The 23121-nt window shown below is 44.4% G+C and overlaps 1 protein-coding gene across 2 annotated transcripts in view; it reads left to right on the plus strand.

The window, feature by feature from the left end:
• The first annotated feature begins 343 nt into the window (after positions 1–343).
• AQP1 (aquaporin 1 (Colton blood group)) overlaps positions 344–23121 on the plus strand; it is a 51247-nt gene continuing 28469 nt past the window's right edge. For both annotated transcript variants that reach the window (XM_060782651.2, XM_060782652.2), the window contains exon 1: positions 344–1210. In XM_060782651.2, the coding sequence (XP_060638634.1) occupies positions 821–1210 (390 nt within the window). In that variant the 5' untranslated portion in view covers positions 344–820. The remainder of the gene's footprint in view (positions 1211–23121) is intronic.

Consider the following 23121-nt stretch of genomic DNA (forward strand, 5'->3'; position numbering starts at 1 on the left):
ACTTACAGCAACCCAGTGATTCTGGCCATGAAATCCTTCAACAAAACATTAAAACAGGAGAATATTAACCCCATTTTCTTAGTTTCCAGCAGACCTCACAACCTCTGAGGACTCCTGCCACAGATGCAGGCAAATCATCAGGAGAGAATGCTTCTGGAACATGGCCATACAGCCCAAAAAACTTACAAATAACCAAATCTCCTGATTTAGTTTGCTTTCCCTCCTTATTCACGGAAAGAGAAGACTAAAAGGCACTCAAGCATGTCAAGAGAGTCCAGAGAGATAAAGAGAGAAGGTGAAAAGTGGGCGAAAAGGAGAGACGCCTTCCAAAAGCTTCCCTTCAGCTTAATTTTGCAACTGTTGGAGAGGGAAGGGGAGAAAGATGCTGGCAATGCCCAAGGCAGGCAAGCAGGCAGGCAGCCTTCTGGATCACTCTTTTCTTTAAATGCCTTTAAGAACGACAAAACAGCAGCAAAGATCAGAGTTTGCAAAGGAAGAGAAAGGAGTGGTTGCTGTTAGGGGGAGGGAAGCTGGTGAAGGAGGAAAGGAAAAGGGGGGGGGGGTTAAGAAATTGGCAGGCAACGGAGAACGGTGCCTTACATCAGTCTAACAGTCAGCATCCCGATGTTCTTTCCTCTTCCCTCCTCCAGACCACCCAAAGCCCTATAAATAATCGACTCTCCTCGTTGCCTCTTCAGACTCCTTCCTTCCAGCGAGGAAGCCTGTTGAGTTGGCAAAGGGTTGGAGAGGCAGAGGGCAGAAGGAGGCTGAAGAAAGAAGAAGGGTTGAGGAAGAAGAAGGAGAAGACAAGGTAGCCGAGATGGCCAGCGAATTCAAGAAGAAGATGTTCTGGCGGGCCGTGGTGGCCGAGTTCTTCGCCATGAGCCTCTTCATCTTCATCAGCATCGGGGCGGCCTTGGGGTTCCAGTTCCCCGTGTCGGAGAACAAGACCACCACGCCAGTGCAGGACAACGTGAAGGTCTCCTTGGCCTTCGGGATCTCCATCGCCACCATGGCCCAGAGCGTGGGCCACATCAGCGGAGCCCACTTGAACCCAGCTGTCACCTTGGGCCTCCTGCTCAGTTGCCAGATCAGCATCTTGCGGGCCGTCATGTACATTATCGCCCAGTGCCTCGGGGCTGTGGTGGCCACCGCCATCCTTTCGGGCATCACTTCGTCGCTGCCAGGCAACTCCCTTGGCCTCAACCAGGTAAGTTTATCTACTCTTTCCTTCATCACAAAAAAGTTGGACAACTACCAACCATAGCAGTGTTTCCCAACCTGCGGATTGGGACCCCTGGGGAGGGTCACGAAGAGAAGGTTCAGTATTTTCTGTTGGTCATTGGGGTTCAGAATGCTCTTTGATTGTAGGTGAACTATAAATCCCAGCAACTGCAACTCCCAAATGTCAAACTCTATTTTCCCCAAACTCCACCAGTGTTCACATTTGGGTATATTGAGTATTTGTGCCAAGTTTGGTCCAGATCCATCATTGTTTGGAAACACTGTATTTTCTGTTGGTCATTGGGGTTCAGAATGCTCCACCAGTGTTCACATTTGGGTATATTGAGTATTTGTGCCAAGTTTGGTCCAGATCTATCATTGTTTGAGTCCACCGTGCAATCTGGATGTAGGTGAACTACAACTTCAAAACTCAATGTCAATGCCCACCAAACTTTTCCAGTATTTTCTGTTGGTTATGGGAGTTCTGTGTGGGAAGTTTTGCCTAATTCTATTGTTGGTAGGGTTCAGAATGCTCTTTGATTGTAAGTGAACTATAAATCCCAGCAACTACAACTCCCAAACGTCAAACTCTATTTCCCACAAACTATCAGTGTTCACATTTGGGCATATTGAGTATCTATGCCAAGTTTGGTCCAGATCCATCATTGTTTGAGTCCACAGTGTTCTCTGGATATTGGTGAACTACAACTCCACAACCAAAGGTCAATGCCCAGGAGACCCTTCGAGTATTTTCAGTTAGTTACGGCAGTTCTGTGTGCCAAATTTGGTTCAATTTTAACATTGGTGGAGTTCAAAGTGTTCTCTGATTGTAGGTGAACTATAAATCCCAGCAACTGCAACTCCCAAATAACAAGATCAACCCCCTCACGGAACCCCACTAGTATTCAAATTTGGACATATTGGGTATTTGTGCCAAATTTGGTCCAGTGAATGAAAAGACATCCTGCATATCTGATATTTACATTGAGATTCATATCAGTAGCAAAATTACAGTTGTGAAGTAGCAATGAAAATAATGTTATGGTTGGGGGTCACCACAACATGAGGAACTGTATTTAGGGGTCACAGCATTAGGAAGGTTGAGAGCCTCCAAACATGATGAAGCTGTTAATGGAGATCATCTTCTCCAATTAACCTGGGGCATGACTTTCAGCTCATTGAGGTGGAAAATCCATCCTTTGACCGTTCAATATCATTAAAATTAACTCCAAAGGAAGAGGAGAGAAGCTCTGTGCTCTCGTTTAGCCAAGGCAAAAAGAGATGCACAAGTTGGAAAGAGGCTGTATTGATGTTTTCTTCTCCAATCAGGCTTCTGTGCTTTTAATGATGCTTTATTATTAGGCAAAGGTGCCAAAGATACTAGGGCTGTAGGGGTCTTTTCATTGATTTCTAGAAGGAGGGATTTGGGAAATTATTTCTTCTAATTTAGGAATGACAAATGTTTATAAGCAGAGGAGCCTCGAACCCTTTTGCAGCTGGTCACTCCAACTAAAATTTGTGCTATTAATGGCACAATAGCCCCTTTCACATAAAAGTTGGCAACTGTACTAAAATTATTTTCTCTGTGTTGTCGCTTGTGTTAGCAAAGCTAGAATGTGTCCAGAGGAGGGCGACTTAAATGATCAAGGGTCAGGAGAACAAGCCCTATGAGGAGTGGCTTAAGGAGCTGGGCATGTTTAGCCTGAAGAAGAGAAGGCTGAGAGGAGATATGATAGCCATGTATAAATATGTGAGAGGAAGCCACAGGAAGGAGGGAGCAAGCTTGTTTTCCGCTTCCCTGGAGACTAGGACGCAATGGAACAATGGCTTCAAACTACAAGAGAGGAGATTCCATCTGAACATGAGGAAGAACTTCCTGACTGTGAGAGCCGTTCAGCAGTGGAACTCTCTGCCCTGGAGTGTTGTGGAGGCTCCTTCTTTGGAAGGTTTTAAACAGAGGCTGGATGGCCATCTGTCAGGGGTGATTTGAATGCAATATTCCTGCTTCTTGGCAGAATGGGGTTGGACTGGATGGCCCATGAGATCTCTTCCAACTCTTTGATTCTATGATTCTATGAAAGGGAAGGTAAAGGTAAAGGTTTTCCCCTGATATTACGTCTAGTCATGTCCGACTCTGGGGTGGTGGTGCTCATCTCCCTTTCTCAGCCGAAGAGCCAGCGTTGTCCGTAGACACCTCCAAGGTCATGTGGCTACCATGACTGCATGGAGCACCGTTAGCAAAGGGTAGACATCAGCTTTATAACAGATGCCAAAATATCAGGGAGCCTTGTGAAAAGCATCGAAAAGACATTAGAGATCATTGGGGGGAATTTCCATATTTTAAATATCTCGAGTGGTAAAGAGTTGTCCAACGGGCTGAAATTGTACAGGCAACAATCTCGCCTTTGTGAGATCAAGGAAGGGACTTCACCTGTTGACAGGGGCGGCTCAACCCATTACGCAAAGTAAGCATTTGCAGTATAGTTGATTTTGCCCAAGGGCGCTCTTGAGGCACTCTTGGGGGAAAATAGACCTTGACATATGTGAGTTGTAGTTACTGGGATGTATAGTTCACTTAAAATCAAAGAGCATTCTGAACTCCACCAATGATGGAATTGAACCAAATGGCACACAGAACTCCCATGGCAAACAGAAAATATATATCAATGATTGGTTGGGGAGGGGGAGTGCCAAAATACTGTTTGCTTACCGTTGAAAATTACCTAGAGCCGCCTCTGCCTCTTGATTTCCTTCCTGTTCCAAAGTTTACAAAGGGACAAGATCAACGTGAAGGGATTAATAATTATCGTACAGCTTTTGACTGAATCGATTCATGACTCTTACTTTGATGGAACTAAATCTAGAAAGACGGAAAGTCTAATGCAGTGTTTCTCAAGCTGAGGGTCGGGACACTTGGGGGCCGTTGCAAGGGGGATGTCAGAGGGGTTGCTAAAGAGCATCAGAAAACACAGTATTTTCTGTTAGTCATGGGGGTTCTGTGTGGAAGTTTGGCCCAATTCTATCGTTGTTGGGATTCAGAATGCTCTTTGATTGTAGGTGAACTATAAATCCCAGCAGCTACAACTCCCAAATGACAAAATCAATCCTCCCTCCAACCCCACTAGTATTCAAATTTGGGCGTATCGGGTATTTGTGCCAAATTTGGTCCAGTGGATGAAAAGACATCCTGCATGTCAGATATTTACATTATGATTCATAACAGGTGCAAAGTTACAGTTATGAAGTAGCAACAAAAATAATGTTATGGTTGAGGGTCACCACGACATGAGGAACTGTATTAAGGGGTTGTGGAATTAGGAAGGTTGAGAAACACTGGACTAATGGCTTTGCATACCTGGTTCTTGGTAGGAAACCCCATCAGTCTTTAAAGGTGCTACAGGTATCTCTCTCTCGCTCTTGTTTTTTTGGTTCTGCAGGCTTGTTTAGTATTGCGTAAGCTCTCTTGTATTTGGTGAAAGCTTTGGTCATAACAAATATGTTTTTAAAGTGCCGCAAGAATCATAGAATCAAAGAGTTGGAAAAGACCTCATGGGCCATCCAGTCCTACCCCATTTTGCCAAGAAACAGGGATATTGCATTCAAATCACCCCTGACAGATGGCCATCCAGCCTCTGTTTAAAAGCCTCCAAAGAAGGAGCCTCCACCACACTCCGGGGCAGAGAGTTCCACTGCTGTATGGCTCTCACAGTCAGGAAGTTCTTCCTCATGTTCAGATGGAATCTCCTTTCTTGTAGTTTGAAGCCATTGTTCCGCGTCCTAGTCTCCAAGGAAGCAGAAAACAAGCTTGCTCCCTCCTCCCTGTGGCTTCCTCTCACATATTTATACATGGCTATCATATCTCCTCTCAGCCTTCTCTTCTTCAGGCTAAACATGCCCAGCTCCTTAAGCCGCTCCTCATAGGGCTTGTTCTCCAGACCCTTGATCATTTTAGTCCTCCTCCTCTGGACACATTCCAGCTTGTCAATATCTCTCTTTCTTGGTTTCAGACACTGGGGTCCATTCCCATCAGTTCAAGCCACATGTGAACTGGAGTTATCAGTAGCTTGCAGCACGGTAGCTGCTCCTGTTTTTCAGTCTGCCACACTGGAGACAAATGCTAAATCCCCAAAGCCCTTCCAGAACCAGTTTTTGGGGTGTATCTAGACTGCAAAATTATGAGATTATGGGATGTGTCGTTTCCTACAGTGCTAAGACTCTGCAATCCGATGGCTCTCATACTGTATTTACAGAATGTAGTCTGAGCGCTCTAATGCTACAGTTTAGGGCAGGTATGGGCAAACTTCATCCCTCCAGGTGTTTTGGACTTCAACTCCAACAATTCCTAACAGCCTACTGGGTATGCATGAAAGAACTACAATTGCAAATCCCAGGTGGATGTCATGGCAATTACAGGAGGACCTCACTACTATTACATTGAAGTGTTCTTATGCCCAATAATGAGGTCTTTAGGTTCTCATATGTGATATGTACAAATCCTTTGCAGATTCAAATGGACTTGTACAGTGTCCTGTTTTTCATGCTAGAGTTGGCATTGCGATGATCATCAAGAGGGAGAAGGCTTGGGGAAAACTGAGCATACTGTGATCTCTCTCACATATTGGACTAGAACTCCCCCTATTAATTATTTATCTTTAACCCCCTCCCCTATTAATTAACTTATTTATTGCCTCCCAGGATCCCCCTTATTAATCCCCCCTATTAATTAACTTATTTATCACCTCCCAGGATTAGATCTCTCTTGTCATTCCAAGCCAGATCCAGAATCCAACCCAACTTGGGCAGGGCCACATGACTTCTTTAGGGGGGATTACACTTCCCAGAATCCCCAATCCCCTAATGTCCTGTTTCCAAACTCTGGTTTTGATTTGGGTTATGGCTTCCCAATGAAAACTCAGAATTTATCCCAATGTTCATTGCCCTAGGTTTCTTCTTCTCCCCATTCTTTTGGATGAGGCGGATGACCAAGGCCAATATTTTCATGGAGCTTCCCCATCCGTGGCGTTCTATCTGCAGAGATTTGCCACATGGAGAGAAGGGGACACAGTCAAGTTTAACTCTGGCTCTTCTCTGTAGAGTCAATGCAGTTTGATACCACCTAAACTGCCATGGCTCAATTCTATAGAATCCTGGGATTTGTAGTTTGCTGAGGCACCAGCAATCTTTGGCAGAGACTACTCAAAACCTTGTAAAACTACAACTCCCAGGATTCCATACTACTGAATCATGGCAAGTGTTGTCAAGCTGCTTTCATTCTCCAGTCTAGATTAGTGATTCCCAATCTTTGGTCCTCCAGTTTATTTTGAACTTCAAGTCCCAGAAATCCCAGCCAGCTTAGCTTACCAGCTGTTAGGAATTGTGGGAGCTGAAGTCCAAAACACTGGAGGACCAAAGTTTGGGAAACACTGGTCTCAGGCATGTTGCCGAGGGGGGGGGGGGGCTTGAGGGGCTTCAGCCCCCCCCCCCCGAAATTCTCATGGTGGTCCACAAGAAGGGCTTACTCATGCATTGTTTAAACTGTTATGTTTATTCATATCATGATCTGAGCAGCATACTCAATATATCCCGTATGCATGGAAGTATTGGGGTAACGATACAAAAGGTTTGCTAGGGTAGATGCTCTTTCACTCAGACTCAGCCCCCCCCCCCCCCCCGAATCAAAATCCTGGCTACGGGCCTGACTGGTCTAGATCAGTGGTTCTCAACCTGTGGGTGCTCAGATGTTTTGGCCTTCAACTCCCAGGAATCTTAACAGCTGTTAAATTGGCTGGGATTTCTGAGAGTTGTAGGCTAAAACACCTGGGGACCCACAGTTTGAGAACCACAGGATGAGATCCGCAGGTAAATCAATACATCTTAATACAACTGTGTAGTGTAGTGGTTCAAGTGGTTAGGTTTGGGACCTCGGAAATGTAGGCTCTGGTCCTCACTGAGCTTTGAAAGTGATGGTTAGCCTTGGCCAGTGACTCCTTCTCTTTCAGCCTGAATTCCCTTTGTAGGGTTGTAAACACAAGGTAAGGAGGGAGAGAGCCACACCTGTTGCTTTCGGGACTTGGGAGGAGACACAGGAGACACAGAGCAGGCTCATTGTCCTAGGCTCACCTTATGATCGCCATGCATTGGAAATGATTTGAAGGCACACAATAACTTCTTATCTTACAGTTTTCCATTTTGGTGGCCAAAATCTACCCATTTATCTACCTTTATCCTAACCCTGGTATGGGCAAACTTGGGCCCTCCGGGTGTTTTGGCCTTCAACTCCCACAATTCCTAACAGCCAGTAGGCTGTTAGGAATTGTGGGAGTTGAAGTCCAAAACACCCGGAGGGTCCAAGTTTGCCAATGCCTGCCTTAACCCATATAACCAGTCCTGTTGTATTTCCTCTCCCTTTCCATAAGGTCTGAAAGAGTGACTTTAGGGGTCAATGATAGGAGTCAAATCCCCTTCCCTTCTTGGCCTTTTCTGTGGATTCTTGTGGGTTAAAAATAATGCAAGGCTGATCCCTTGGAGCATCGCTTAATGTGTGCCTTAGAAACATCCCCATAAAACCACCCTGTCGGATCGCGGTGGCTGTTCCTCTTCAACCCCCTGGCGCTCTCCCAAAGCGCCCACACAAAACCTCATCTTTGGGTCTTAAAACATTTACTCTCCTTACAACAAGGGATGTATCTCGGGTGACTGGAGAGCCATAACTGTCTCGTTGGGGTTGCTGGAAATCCTGATGGGAGGCATGCAGGCGGGAAGAGAGGCTGGATCCCAGTTCAAGCTTCCCAACTCAAGCCTCTTGCATCTTGGGTTTCTGCAAAACACAATTGTGTAAATGGGGAAGGAGGGTTCCCTTTGTGGTCCATTAAGACACTGGAATTAGTGGCACTATATCTTCCCATATTGAGAAGGGAAAACATTGGAAAAGTTACTCTCTTTCTTTTTGCATTCATAGAATCATAGAATCAAAGAGTTGGAAGAGACCTCATGGGCCATCCAGTCCAACCCCCTGCCAAGAAGCAGGAAAATTGCATTCAAATCACCCCAGAAGAATTCAGGGAGATACAAGTTGAACTAGGGTCCCATCTACACTTCCATACACTGCAGTTTAAAACTGCATTATATGGTTAGTGTAGACCAGTGGTTCCCAACCTGTAATTTGTGGACCACCAGTGGACTGCAAGAACTAAAATATGGTCTGTGGCCTCACCATTACTACACCATTGCAACAAGAGTGAGTGGTCTCGCAAAACCCTCTTATAGTGCCGAGGCGTATTAAATATGGTTTTCTGTGGGCGAGCAGATGGGGACTTCTGGATGGCATATGTTTTGTATCTGAACCTAGAGCTGATGTGGTCTATCCAATGCAATTTTCTGAATCAGCACCCCAAATAACCAAACCGAATCTAAAGTTGACCAAAAACTGATTTGTAACCCTTTGGTACTAATGTTGGAGAGTGGTCCCTGGTCAAGTGGTCCCTGGTCAAAGTGCTCCCTTGTCAAAATAATAATAATAATAATAATAATAATAATAATAATAATAATAATAATCTTTATTTGTACCCCGCCACCATCTCCCCTATGGGGACTCGGAGCAGCTTACATGGGGCCAGGCCTGAACAACAAATTACAATAAAGAGAACCAAAAACACAACCGAAAACGCAAGCAATAAACAACATCATAATTACATAAAACATATGAAAACATGGCAATATAAAAAATTTCAATAGACACAGACATAGAGACAATGGGCGGGCTACAAGAAGGTTAGGAACCACTGGTGTAGACTTGTATGATGCCGTTAACATGTAATCTGAAACTGCATTATATGGCAGTGTAGATCCAGCCACTGACCATATAAATGTCGAAGGAAGGCAAAAGAAAGGCAAACCTTCTCTGAACAAACCTTGCCAAGAAAACCCTGCGATAGATCCATCTTTGGGTTTTCATAAGTTGGAGTAGCCTGAAGGTTCAGATGATAGCCATGCTGAAGTAGTTGAAATGGTATCATATTGAAGATGGAGTCAAATTATTTTCTGCTATTCCAAAGGCTAGGATACAGAGTCATACAGAAGAAAGGATTCCACCTAAAAATGAGGGTGGATGCCCTGATATCAAGAGCTGTTCAACAGTGGCATGCACTGCTTTGGGGGAGTCTCCTTCTCTGGGGTTTTTTTCAACAGAGGCTGGATGGCCATCTGTTGGGAGGGCTTGCATTCGTTATTCCAGAATGGGGTTGGACTGGATGGCCCTTAGGGCCTCTGTCAACTCCAGGATGGAGCAACGGATTCAAAGAACAGGAGAAAAGATTCCTAACCTAAATGTTAGGAAGAACTTACTAATAGACAAGAAACAATGAGGACTAGTTAACAGGCCATTCAATGTTAATCAAGCTGGTCAATTACAACATTCACACTTGCCTCAAGCAGACAAGAGTTTTTTTCTTCCACCCTGGACATGTCACAGGCATATAAACCCTACTTACCTAGTTTCCTTCAAACCTCACTATTATTTATTTATTTATTTACAGCTTTTATATTCCGCCCTTCTCACCCCGCAGGGGACTCAGGGCGGATTACAGTGTACACATATATGGCAAACATTCAATGCCAATTTTGACATACAACGTATACAGACATACACAGAGGCTATTTAACTTTTTCTTGCTGCCAGGGGAGCTGTCGGTTTCATCGTCCATCTGTGACACTGATGAAGTACTTCCACATTCCCCGCATGCTTTTTGCTGGAGTGCTTTGATGGAGTCTTTTTTATGGCCTCATGAATTAGTTAATTTAGCCTCCCCACACATAGGTAGTACCTAATTTTCCTACTTGACAGATGCACTGGGATTGTGGCACACCTGGCTGAGTGTCAGCTGCATTAAGATCACTCTGACCAAAAGGTCATAAGTTCGAAGCCAGCCATTGTGTAGCCTGTTGTCGACCTTTGCAACCCGAAAGACAGTTGCATCTGTCAAGTAGGAAAATAAGGTACCATCTTGTGTGGGGAGGCTAATTTAAGTAATTTATGAGGCCATAAAGAAAAGACTCCTGGCGGCCAGAAAAAAGTTAAATAGCCTCGGTGTATTGTCTGTATATGTTGTTTGTCAAACTAGCATTGAATGTTTGCCATATATGTGTATACTGTAATCCGCCCCGAGTCCCCTGCGGGGTGAGAAGGGCGGAATATAAAAACTGTAAATAAATAAATAAATAAATAACTGTCTTTCGGGTTGCAAAGGTCGACATCAGGCTACACAATTGGTTGGAAGCCCACTCCAACCCGGGCTGGCTTCGAACTCATGACCTTTTGGTCAGAATGATCTTAATGCAGCTGACACTCAACCAGCTGCACCACAATCCCGGTGCTGAGGATGCTTGCCATAGCTGTGGGCGAAACATCAGGAGAGAATGCTTCTGGAACATGGCCATACAGCCCAGAAAACACACAACTCAGTCATGAAAGCCTTCGACAACAAAACTTGCTTAAAGTAGAATAGACTGCTTCAGAGTGTAGTGGAGTCTCCTACTTGAGGGTAGATGGCCATCTCTCAGGAGTGTTTTAACTATGACATGGTAAGAGGTCAGACTAGATAGCCTTTAGGTTACTTCCAACTCTTATGTTTCTATGATTCTATTATTGGGTGGGGCAGAACAGCAAGGCGTGGGATAGAAGATGCTCAGTTCTCACATTCTGTGGTCCTAGAATCGTAGCGTTGGAAGAGACCTCGTGGGCCATCCAGTCCAACCTCATTCTGCCAAGAAACAGGAAAATTGCATTCAAAGCACCCAATCCTCCTCTTTTTTTCCATTTACAAGAAAAGCGGGCCAAGATCTTCCACGCAGTTAATGTACTACGGAGCCTCACCTCATACACTAGAGAGCTACCACCTGCCAATCATCATAACCATTACTGAGCTGTTATCCGTCTGTTGCATCAAGTGAATTTTTAAGTTGCTGTCTTTCCAAAAGGAAGCTTTTTCCGATGGTGAGAAACTCTGACAGGTGCACACACACACACACACACACACACAAAATTGGATTGCAAGCTAAGAAATTATTTAAGTGGATCAGTCAGTGGGCAGAGAAATAAACATACAGAAGGAACAATGGACTGATTTAATACCGAGCTGCCTCTTCTATTTGTCATGAATCAGAGCTACAGCAACGTCTTGGCACATGGCACATGGCATGCTCCAATCTATTTGCAAATACAGGCATGGGAAGTTCAGAGAAGTTTCTGCTTGAGACTATAGCGTAAGACAAATACATTAGTCCCAGTGCAAATGAGACCTGAACTTTCCCTAAAAGGGAAAACTTAAATGAGGTTCTCATACAGAGGACATGGCGTGCTTCTACATCAGGCATGGGCAAACTTGGGCTTTCCATGTGTTTTGGACTCCAACTCCCACAATTCCTAACAGCCTCAGGCCTTTTCCTTCCCCCCCCCCAGCCGCTTAAGCGGCTGAGGGGGGAAAGGAAAAGGCCTGAGGCTGTTAGGAATTGTGGGAGTTGGAGTCCAAAACACCTGGAAAGCCCAAGTTTGCCCATACCTGATCTACACCGTAGAATTAGTGCAATTCGGCACCATTTTAACTACACTATGGCTCACTATGGAATCATGGCAGTTGTATTTTGGTGAGGCGCCAGGCTTGTAAAGCCATGATTTCCATGATTACATAGCACTGTTAAAGTGGCATCAAATTGCATTAATTTTACAGTGTAGATCAGGCCTGGGCAAACTTTCTAACTTGGGGGCTGCATGCTAGCACTCCCTGGTAAGAGGACTGGCTGCCCAGTGATGGTAGGAAGGAAGGGAAGGAGGAAGGAAAGAGAGAAGTATGGAAAGGGAGGAAGGAGAGAGGAGGGAGGGAAAGAGAAGGAAGGAAAGACAAAAGGAAAGGAAGGAAGGAATGACGAAAGAGTGGAAGGAAGGAAGAAAGGAAGAGATGAAGAGAAGGATGGAAGGAAGGGAAGGAGGAAGGAAAAAGAGAAGGGAGGGAGGAAGAGGGGAAGAGAAGGATGGAAGGAAGGAAGGACTAAAGTGTGGAAGGGAATGGAGGGAGGGAAGGAAAGACAAAAGGGAAGGAAGGAAGGAAGGAAGGAAGGAAGGAAGGAAGGAAGGAAGGAAGGAAGGAAGGAGAAAGAGGGATGGAAGGAGGAAGGAAAGAGAGAAGGAAAGAAGGATGGAAGGAGAAAGAGGTAGAGAGGGAGGTAAGGAGGAAGGGAAAACAGAAGGAAGGAAAGACAAAAGGAAATGAAGGAAGGAATGACGAAAGAGTGGAAGGGAAGGATGGAAGGAAGGAAAACAGGAAGGAAGAGAGGAAGACATGAAGAGAAGAAAGGAAGGAAGGAAGGAAGGAAGGAAGGAAGGAAGGAAGGATGAATGGATGAAAGGTTGGAAGGGAAGGATGGGAAGGAGGAAGGAAAAAGAGAAGGAAGGAAGAGAGAAAGAGAAGGATGGAGGGATGGAAGGAAGGAAGGAACGGTGGAAGGGAATGGAGGGAGGGAATGGAGGGAGGAAAGAGAAGGAAAGAAAGACAAAAGGGAAGGAAGGAAGGAGAAAGAGAGAGAGGAGGAGAGAGGAAAGAGAGAAGGAAGGAAGGACAAAAGGGGGGAAAGGAAGGAAGGAAGGAGGGAGAAAGAGGGAAATAAGGAGGAAGGAAAGAGACAAAGAAGGAAGGAAGGAAGGAAGGAAGGAAGGATAACATGGCGAAAGAGAGGAGGGCCTGAGAAAAGAGCCCAAGGGGCTGCATCCAGCCTGGATGTGCCCATACCTTGTGTAGATGTAAAATAAATGTAATGTATTTTTGTTGGCACGCTTAGCAAAGGTGTTGAAATACTGTACTCACACTGACCAATGAATAAGTTGGCTCACGTTTATGGGATGATTGGCTGACTGTAATTTCTAGACTTATATTCACGAACACATAGGGTAGTAAACCCCTTTGAGAAAGGGAGATGTATTGGCTGAAATCTGACTCAATTGGAAGGAAACCCTGCTGAAACTCCAGAGATCTAACTCCCAGGGACAGGGGGATGATGATGTGGGATTGACGTTCAGACTGACTGGCTGCCATCCCATTCCTTGGAAACAGAGCCGGATCGGCCTCTAAATAAAGGATGCTGGCTCATTCCCTCCGAAACCACCTCTTCGCCCACGCAGCAGAAAAATAGAGAGCAGGGGCCCCCCAAAGCTGAGCAGCCAAACCCAATGACAACGGCTATTAAAGATGTGTGGTCTGGTTTCCAAGGGTGTTGGCGAATGGCTTCCCCAGACGGCATCCTTGCCCTATCATTAAATACAGCACTCTGGGTTTCCTCCGAGTTGAGACAGCTTTGGAAAGGAAAACCTCTCAGATGCCTGCGTAAGAAGAAGGGATCATTTTCCCCGGCTAATGTGTTTTTTCCACTAATATTAATATTACTGGTTATTGTTGCGTGCCTGCAAGGTATTCCAACTTATGGTAAACCAAGGCAAATCTATTGGGGTTTTCTTGGCAAAGTTTGCTCAGAGAGGCTGTTCCTTTGCTGGGTTTGGAGGGTGAGAGAGTGTGACTCACTTAAAGTTACCATGTCTGTGGCCCCATTTATACTGCCATATAATGCAGTTGAATCTGGGGAGTGGGGTGAGCTCCCACTGTTAACCCCAGCTTCTGCCAATCCAGCAGGTTGTAAACATTCAAATTTGAGTAGATCGATAGGTATCACTTTGGTGGGAAGGTAATGGTACTCCGTGAGGTCATGCTGGCCACATGACCTAGGAGGTGTCTATGGATAACACCGGTTTTTCGGCTTAGAAATGGAGATGAGCACCACCCCACAGAGTTGAACACAAATAGACTTAATGTCCGGGGAAACCTTTACTTTTATAATGCAGTTTGGACATATTATGCAGTTCAATGTAGTTAAACTGCATTATAAGTGGCTATACCAGGCATTGGCCAACTTGGGCCACCCAAGTGTTTTGGATTTCAATTTCCACAATTCCTAACAGCTGGTAGGCTGTTAGGAATTGGTGAAGTTAGAGTCCAAAACACCTGGAGGGCCCAAGTTTCCCCATGTGTACCGACCACGCGATGCTGTTCCAAACTGCATTATATGGCAAGGTAGATCCAACTATAATCTGGTGTTAAAACACCATACTACTGCTGAAAGTCTACTTCTGGTTTCCAAAATGCATATTTTTAATGCTAAATGATATGCCACTCTGATGATCTTTTCACACGACACGATTATAGCATAGTTATATCTCTTTGTATTAGATAAGCTGATTAGGTATGCAGTACAACTCCTGTATCCGCAGAGCGTATTGAAAATAATGGAGTCCGCTATTATCTACTATTTCATGTATTTATCCATGTAAAAACCTCTAATGAATCCCCTGCATTGACACAAGACTTTATCATATTTCTCAGAACAGCACAGAGTTCAAAACTTATGAATTATTTATGTTTGTAATTTTCCATTGAACATTTTTGGTCTACAGATAACCGCGGGTGCATCTACACTGCAGCATAAATGAATGCAGTTTGACCCCACTTTCACTGCTGTGGCTCAATTATTTATTTTATTTATTTTATTTCAATTACTTATACCCCGCCCTTCTCACCCCTGAGGGGGGACTCAGGGCGGCTTACAAACAACGGCACAATTCGATGCCTGAATCAATAAACAAACAATACCTACAACAATTTAGACAGTTAACAAGTTAAAAACATTAGTACATAATAAAATAGCAAAACAATCTCATGCTCAGTGTTCAGAGTTCCGTATATCCATTCCATTCCATTCGCCCATGTTTGTCGTCAGATCTTCCTTTAGCTGCCAGCATGTCCAAAAGCTTGGTCCCATATCCAGGTCTTCAGTTTTTTCCTGAACGTCAGAAGGGAGGTCGCTGATCTAATCTCCCCGGGGAGTGAGTTCCACAGGTGAGGGGCCACCACTGAGAAGGCCCTGCTCCTCGTCCCCGCCAACCTCACTTGTGACAGTGGCGGAGTCGAGAGCAGGGCCTCCCCGGACGATCTTAAATTTCGAGATGGGATGTAGAGGGAGATCCGTTCGGACAAATACACTAGACCGGAACCGTATAGGGTTTTGTAGGTTAAAACCAGCACTTTGAATTGTGCTCGGAATTGGATCGGCAGCCAATGCTATGAAATGCTGGGGTTTGTACTTTGGTAGAGCCCCAGCATGCTTAGGCAGAGAAGGCGGGCAACCTTGCAAAACTATAATTCCCAGTTTCTTATAGCTGTGGTCCATTGGCAATTTTTATGCTTTGAGTATCCTCTTGTTTCATGCTGCTTCCACAGGTGGGCGAAAAAGCAGGAGCTAAATTCCATTCTAAAACAAAGGGGTAATTGGATTACACAATATCTATAGTACATAATAAGAGATTGGGTGATATATATATATATATATGAGGCAAAATGAGGATGTAAAAATGGAGCCTTCGTGGTTAAGTGCAGTATATTTTCAAAGGATGTGAGCACTTGCAAATGGAGAGAACACTTGCCCATCTTTGCTTGCTAGCTTCCTTGAAGGATTTGGGTTGCCTCAACATTGCAGAATGAATGCAGTTTGATACCACTTTGCTCGATGATATGGATTAGACTTGTGCATTTGGGGTAAACCACAATCCGTTTCAATGTCCCGGATTTCAAGGGGAGAGCCTGATCCATTTTTGGGAGCCTCCCGAATTCGGGAGGGTAGATATCTGTTTTTGTTCTGGGATGCCGAAAAATTTGTTTCTCTCCGCCCCATTATTTGGGGGGGGGGGGCTTCCCAAGTTCCCCTACCCATCATTTTAGATATTTATGTGACATGGAAAGAAAGCTGTCTTAAAAGCTGTTTCTACTCTAGAGGAGAGAAGGCAGGCACACACTTTCACTTTCACACTTTCTTTTCACGCCACACAAGGCATTTAAAGGAATCTTCTAGAGAGGTGCATGCTTTCTCTTCTGGGCTTCCACTATTTATTTATTTACTATATTTATATACCATCCCTCACAGCCTCCAGGCAACTTGGGGTGGTTTAGTTGGTAGCAAAAATCATAAAATACCATTTGTTTTGTCATGTCAGGAGCGACTTGAGAAACTGCAAGTTGCTTCTGGTGTGAGAGAATTGGCCGTCTGCAAAGACATTGCCCAGGGGACTCCCGGATGTTTTATCATCCTTGTGGGAGGCTTCTCTCATGTCCCCACATGAGGAGCTGGAGCTGATAGAGGAAGCTCATCCACGCTCTCCCTGGATTCGAACCTGCGACCTGTCGGTCTTCAGTCCTGCCGGTACAAGGATTTAACCCACTGCGCCACCGGGGGCTCCATAAAATACAATTAAAAATATTAAATAATATAAAACCATAGCAAAGTCAATTAAAAACATATATCATTAGGTTCTCCTTGTTAAAAACATTGACCAATCACATTGTCCAGTCGTTCCATTTTCCTATGTCTGTTATACTGTATTTGCAAACGTTTGCTCAAAAAGCCAAGTCTACACTACACATTCTTTCCAAGGCATTTTTAGGAGGCTTCCCCATTTCCAGGTAAGGATGAGCCATTTCTGGGATTAATAAAAAAGATTAAATTGTGATGCAAAAAAGCAAAGGAAAAGCCAAGATCAGCTCCCACTTGGTGGGTTTTTGTACTGGGAGGGTTCTTACCGTTACGTGCTCCCAAAGGTACCAAACAAAACAGATCCGCGCACAAACTTAATATGGATTCCTGGGATTATAGTTTTATGTGGTCTTAAGCTTTCTTCAAAGATCTGCATAGTCAAAGCCATGGTATTCCCTGTAGTAACCTACGGATGTGAGAGCTGGACCTTAGGGAAGGCTGAGCGAAGGAAGAGAGATGCTTTTGAGCTGTGGTGTTGGAGGAAAGTTCTGAGAGTGCCTTGGACTGCGAGAAGATCCAACCAGTCCATCCTCCAGGAAATAAAGCCAAACTGCTCACTGGAGGGAAGGAGACTAGAGACAAAGTTGAAGTCCTTTGGCCACATCATGACGAGACAGCAAAGCCTAGAGAAGGGAATGATGCTGGGGAAAGTGGAAGGTAAAAGGAAGAGAGGCCGACCAAGGGCAAGATGGATGGATGGCATCCTTGAAGTGACTGAACTGACCTTGAAGGAGCTGGGGGTGGTGACGGCCAACAGGGAGCTCTGGCGTGGGCTGGTCCATGAGGTCACGAAGAGTCGGAGATGACTGAACGAATAAACAACAACAAGCTTTCTTCACCAAACTACAAATGCCACAATCCCATAGCATTCAGCCATGGCAGTTCAAGTGGTGTCAAACTGCATCCATCCTACAGTGCAGATGCACCCTTGGTCAGGATTGGAGACCAGTCTGGTGATTCTCATAGCCTTATTTTCCTGCACTTCTGGAAATTTTAAGGCTCCGGGGAGAGCTAATAATATAGTTAGAAGCCGTATAAATATAGAGTGGTTTGGAGGCGTGTAGTCAAGAGGACGGCAGAGAGAAGAAGAAATGGAAAAGAGGGGAAGAAAGGAGGGAGGGAGGAGAGTGGAAGGTTCGGTGTTCAGGTATATTGCTGAAAGCTTTGTGCTGTGAGCTGAGAATGTAGTTTCTCTCCTTAGGAGACTTCCATGTGGGAGTAATGTAGATGACAAAAAAAGATCATTTCCTAATTCTCTCCATCCAGATTGATACTAGAGTTGTGCATGGATCAGTTTTCCTTTGTTTCCTTCATTCTTTCGTTACTTTCATTACCTTTGGGAGCATGTAACAGAAGCACCCTCTCGGTACGAAAATTAGCTCAACACGAAAGCAAGTGGGAGCCAATCCTGGCTACTTGCTTGCTTTTCGTGAGCAGCTTCTTTGCCTTGGAAAGAGTGATTGTGTGGTGTGCAGATGCAGAAAGTGTGTGTGTCTGCCTGCAACTGAACACCTCTCCTCTAGAGTAGAAACAGCTTAAATGCCTATGTTGGGAAGCAGCCCCTCCATAATGGACTGATAGAAAATGGATCTTTTGGCACCCTAGAGCAAAACCAGATATCTGCCGTCCCAATTTCGGCCTCCACTGAAAGCTGAGACATGAAATGGCTCAAGATTTACTCGTATTGCACAAGCCTACTTGATGCACTTTAACTACCATAGCTGAATGTGATGCAATTTTGTGAGTTGTAGTTTTCCAAGATCGTCAGCTTTCTCTGGCCAAGCATGCTGGTGCCTTGCCAAACTGCAACTCCCATGATTTTATAGCATTGAGCTACTTAAAATGGGACCCAATACTAATGAATCAAACAGTGAATGAATTCAACAGTGTAGATCAGTGTTTCTCAACCTGGGGGTCGGGACCCCTGAGGGGGTCTTGAGGGGGTGTCAGAGGGGTCGCCAAAGACCATCAGAAAACACAGTATTTTCTGATGGTGATGGGGATTTCATGTGGGAAGTTTGAGCCAATTCTATCATTGGTGGAGTTCAGAATGTTCTTTGATTGTGGTGAACTATAAATCCTAGCAACTACAACTCCCAAAAGTCAAGGTCAATTTTCCCCAGACTCCACCAGTGTGCACATTTGGGCATATTGAGTATTTGGGCCAAGTTTGGTGCAGATCCATCATTGTGTGAGCCCACAGTGCTCTCTGGCTGTAGGTGAACTACAACTCCCAAACTCAAGGTCAATGTCCACTAAACCCTTCCAGTGTTTTCCATTGGTCATGGGAGTTCTGTGTGCAAAATTAGGTTCAAATCCATCGTTCAGAATGCTCTTTGATTACAGGTGAACTATAAATCCCACTAACTACAACTCCCAAATTACAAAATCAACCCTCCCCCAGCCCCACTAGCATTAACATTTGGGCATATTGGGTATTTGTGCCCAGTTTGCCCCAGTGAATGAAAATACATCCTGCATATCAGATATTTCCATTATGATTTATAACAGTAATAAAATGACTGTTATGAAGTAGCAACAAAAACAATGTTATGGTTGGGGGTCACCACAACATGGGGGACTGTGTTAAGGGGTCACGGCATTAGGAAGGTTGAGAACCACTGGTGTAGATGCACTGGAGCGAAGATGGAATTGGTGTGAATGATTTCCCATTGCACTGTAAGGCAAACAAATCTCACACCCAGAAGCTGCCGTGTCAGCCCTAGCAGGGAAATTCCTTATTGGCACCACTAATTGTTTCTTGCCAGGGTCAATTAGGACCGTCTGGAAGGAATTTTAATTGTAATTGAGGTGCAAAAAAAATTCCTCCCACTTTTATGCATATCATGAATTGCTTGGCTTCTGTGTCAGCGGAGTTCACTTAAAAGTTCACTCTGAACTTTAAAAAACTCAGAATAGCCACAGTTCATCCCACTCTCTTCTGCTTTGGTCAGTCCTCCCCTGGAATAACCTTGTGTCCGGTTCTGGGCAAAGCAATTCCAGAAGGAGATGAACAAGCTGGAAAGTGGCCAGAGAAAAGATCTGGATGTCAAGCCTCATGAGGAACAGCTTAGGGAGCTGGGTGTGTTTAGGCAGGAGGAGAAGGTAGAGAGGGCACATTAAAGCCATGGTTAAATATTTGAAAGGATATCATATGGAGAAGGGTGAAAGCTTGATTTCTGCTGCTCTAGAAACTAGGATATCAAGAAATGGATCCCAGCTAAGCATTAGGAAAACTCTACTGATAGTTAGCATTGTTTGGAAGAGTTCAGTGGAGTGTCCTTCTCTTAAGGTTTTTCAATAGGGGCTGGATGGTTATCTGTTGGGACTGATTATATGATCCCACATGGCTGATTAGGGTTGGACTGGATGACCTTTGGGATATCTTCCAACTCTGTGACTCTATGGAAAGAGGGAGATTGCATTATGGGTGGACTGATTCACCAAGAAGTCCTAAATTTGCAAGACCGAAACACAACTCTTGGGCCCTATCTACACTGCCATATAATGCAGTTTGAACTGCATTATATAGCAGTGTAGATGGGGCCGTGGTGAGCAGGGTTCACGGAGATCATCCATGAGGTCACTGTATGTCGAAGCTGATTTGATGGCAAAACAACAGCAACTGAATATATCAGTGGTTCTCAACCTGTGGGTCCCCAGATGTTTTGGCCTTCAACTCCCAGAAATCCTAACAGTTTGTAAGCTGGCTGGGATTTCTGGGAGTTGTAGGCCAAAACACCTGGGGACCCACAGGTTGAGAACCACTGGAATATATCCTGGCTGTAGACACTTCTCCCAGGCGCCTTCCACACTGCTATATAATCCAGATTATCAAAACATATAATCCACATTATCTGCTTTGAACTAGATTATATGAGTCTACATTGCCATATAATCCAGTTCAAGGCAGATAATTTGGATTTTATATGGCAGTGTAGAAGGGACTTCAGTAGCAAGGCTGTAGCTCAGGCATGGGCAAACTTTGGTCCTCCAGGTGTTTTGGACTTCAACTCCCACAATTCCTAACAGCCTATTGAAGTCCAAAACACCTACTAGAGGACCAAAGTTTGCCCATGCCAACTATAGCTGCCCAAACAGACACACACTTGTCATCTGGTGTATATACTTGGACTGAAAGGTGGGAGAAGAGAAAGGCTCTCCATGGGAATGGGTAAGGTGCCAGTGATTGTTTTCCACTGGCAGAAAAAAGAGGAGGAAGTTTACAAAGCCTAGAAGGGATTTGTAGTAATGGAAGGGATACGAGGAAGCTAAACACAGCATGGGGAAAAGTACACAATGTCGAAGCGTGGGGTTTGCCAACACCTGTCACAATCTGTGTGAACGAACCATTCAAGTAATTTGGTTCATTTAAACATGTAGATGTTTTGACTAAACCGAGTCTCTTATAAACTGGATATATTGTGAAACAATGTGGTCTGTTGTAAAAGGTCATAATACAGTAGTAAGAGAAAGAGAAAGACCACATTGCAGGTGTGCCAAAATGGTCCTTCTCATTGCCATTTCAAAAACATAGAGCCACCACCATGAGCTGCAACTCCAGAACAGAGCTACTGAAGACCAATGGTGGTCTCTCATTCATTGGATCACTGTAGTTTGGCATCACCTTGATGGCAATTTATACTAGCAAAAAACCAAAGATGTAAGAGGGATGTCAACAATATTGACTGCTATTTGTTCCCTAGTTTTAAAAATAGGTCATTTGCAACCTCTTCCAGAAAAATAATTGAGGAGAGTGACTTTTGCACCAATTTTAGTCCAAACGTTCGAACTCTCTTCCCAGGCTAAATCATTTTATTCAAACCGGCTTATAAACAGAGAGTTTTTAAGAATGGGCCAAAGGGTGCTGCATAATTTCAGTTATTGGTTTTCAAACAGTTCTTCACTTATTTATTATATTTTAACTGAATTATTTTGGTTTATTGCCCAGGAAGAGAGCTCCAAAGTTTGGAATAAAATCCAGAGTGTTTTGCCATCTGTTGACTTGGAAACAACGGCTTGGAAGCTGTGTGCAACAAGATCCTGTTCCATTAATCAGTGTGGTATATTATAGAAAAATGTAGGTTTGTGCATTCGGGTTAAAGCTTGACTTGTTTTGTGTTCCTGCTTTTGGTGGGGCCCCCTAATCTGTTTGTATTTGGGAGCCTCCCGAAATTGGGAGAGTGATTATCTGTTTTCACTCTGAGGTGCCGAAAGATCTGTTTTCTATTGGCCCATTGTGGGGGGAGGGGATTCTCAGGCTCATCTTCCTATCATTTTAGGCATTTAAGCTATTGCTACTCTAGAGGAGAGGTGCTCAGCTGCAAGCAGGCATGTGCTTTATGGAGGCTTCTTTCTTAATGGTTTCTACTCTAGAGAAGAGATGCTCGGCTGTAATGAGGTCTGCACACTTTCTGCACTCTTTCCAAGGCAAGGCAAGTTCATTTCTTACTCTAGAGGAGATGGAGAGGCACTCAGCTTCAGGCAGGCATGCGCTTTCTCTCCCTGGCCTACATGCCACACACTCTTTCCAAGCAAGGAGACAAGTTGTCTGTTTCTTACTCTAAAGGAGGTGCTTGGCTGCAGGCAGGCGCATGTGCTTTCTCTCCCGGGCTAAACTATGCCAACAGCCAGACACTCTTTCTAAGGCATTTTAAGGAGACTTCCCTTTTCCAGGTAAGGAAGAGAGAGGACCTCATGGAAGAGGAGAGTAGTTTTCAGGGAATTGGGTTTTTCTTTTTGTTTGCTGTGGGATTATTTATTTATTTATTTATTTCATTCACTTATACCCCGCCCTTCTCACCCCGAGGGGGACTCAGGGCGGCTTACAGGGAGGGCACAATTAGATGCCCAAACACACAACAAATAATCCAAAAAGATTAAAATAAAGATTAAAATAAAAAAAATAAAATAAAATAAAAAAAAGATTAAAATAAAAAAAGATTAAACTGTGATATTGAGAAGCAGAGGAGGAGCCAAGTGTGACTCCCACTTGCTATGGTGTTGGGCAGGTTTTTGTACCAGGAGGGCCTTTACTGTTATGAGCTTCTGGAGTACCGAAGGTACCGAAAGAAACAGAGGAAACGGGAGAAACAAATTTTGCACACAAGTCTAGAAAAAATGTTTTAGTATTTGAGTACACTGGAATCTTAGTTTCTGCTCTGGTTTGGATCCAGGATCTCTGCTGTTACACAAATCTGTGTATACAGAAGCTCCATTATAGCCAATGGTGTAGTAAAGTGGTGTCCTTGATATGAATTAATAATTTTTCAAGCCATAGATTGTTGAATTCATGGATGGAGAATATGTGGATATGGAGAGCAGACTGTGGATAACACATGACTTCTAGTTATGGGATTCAAGATTTTCGAGATAGTAAGGTTAGTTTTGGGCAAGGTTGTAGTTGTTCATTCGTTCAGTTGTCTCCGACTCTTCATGACCTCATGGACCAGCCCACGCCAGAGCTCCCTGTTGGCCGTCACCACCCCCAGCTCC

Source organism: Anolis sagrei, chromosome 6, assembly GCF_037176765.1.
Source record: "Anolis sagrei isolate rAnoSag1 chromosome 6, rAnoSag1.mat, whole genome shotgun sequence".
Taxonomy (NCBI): Eukaryota; Metazoa; Chordata; class Lepidosauria; order Squamata; family Dactyloidae; genus Anolis; species Anolis sagrei.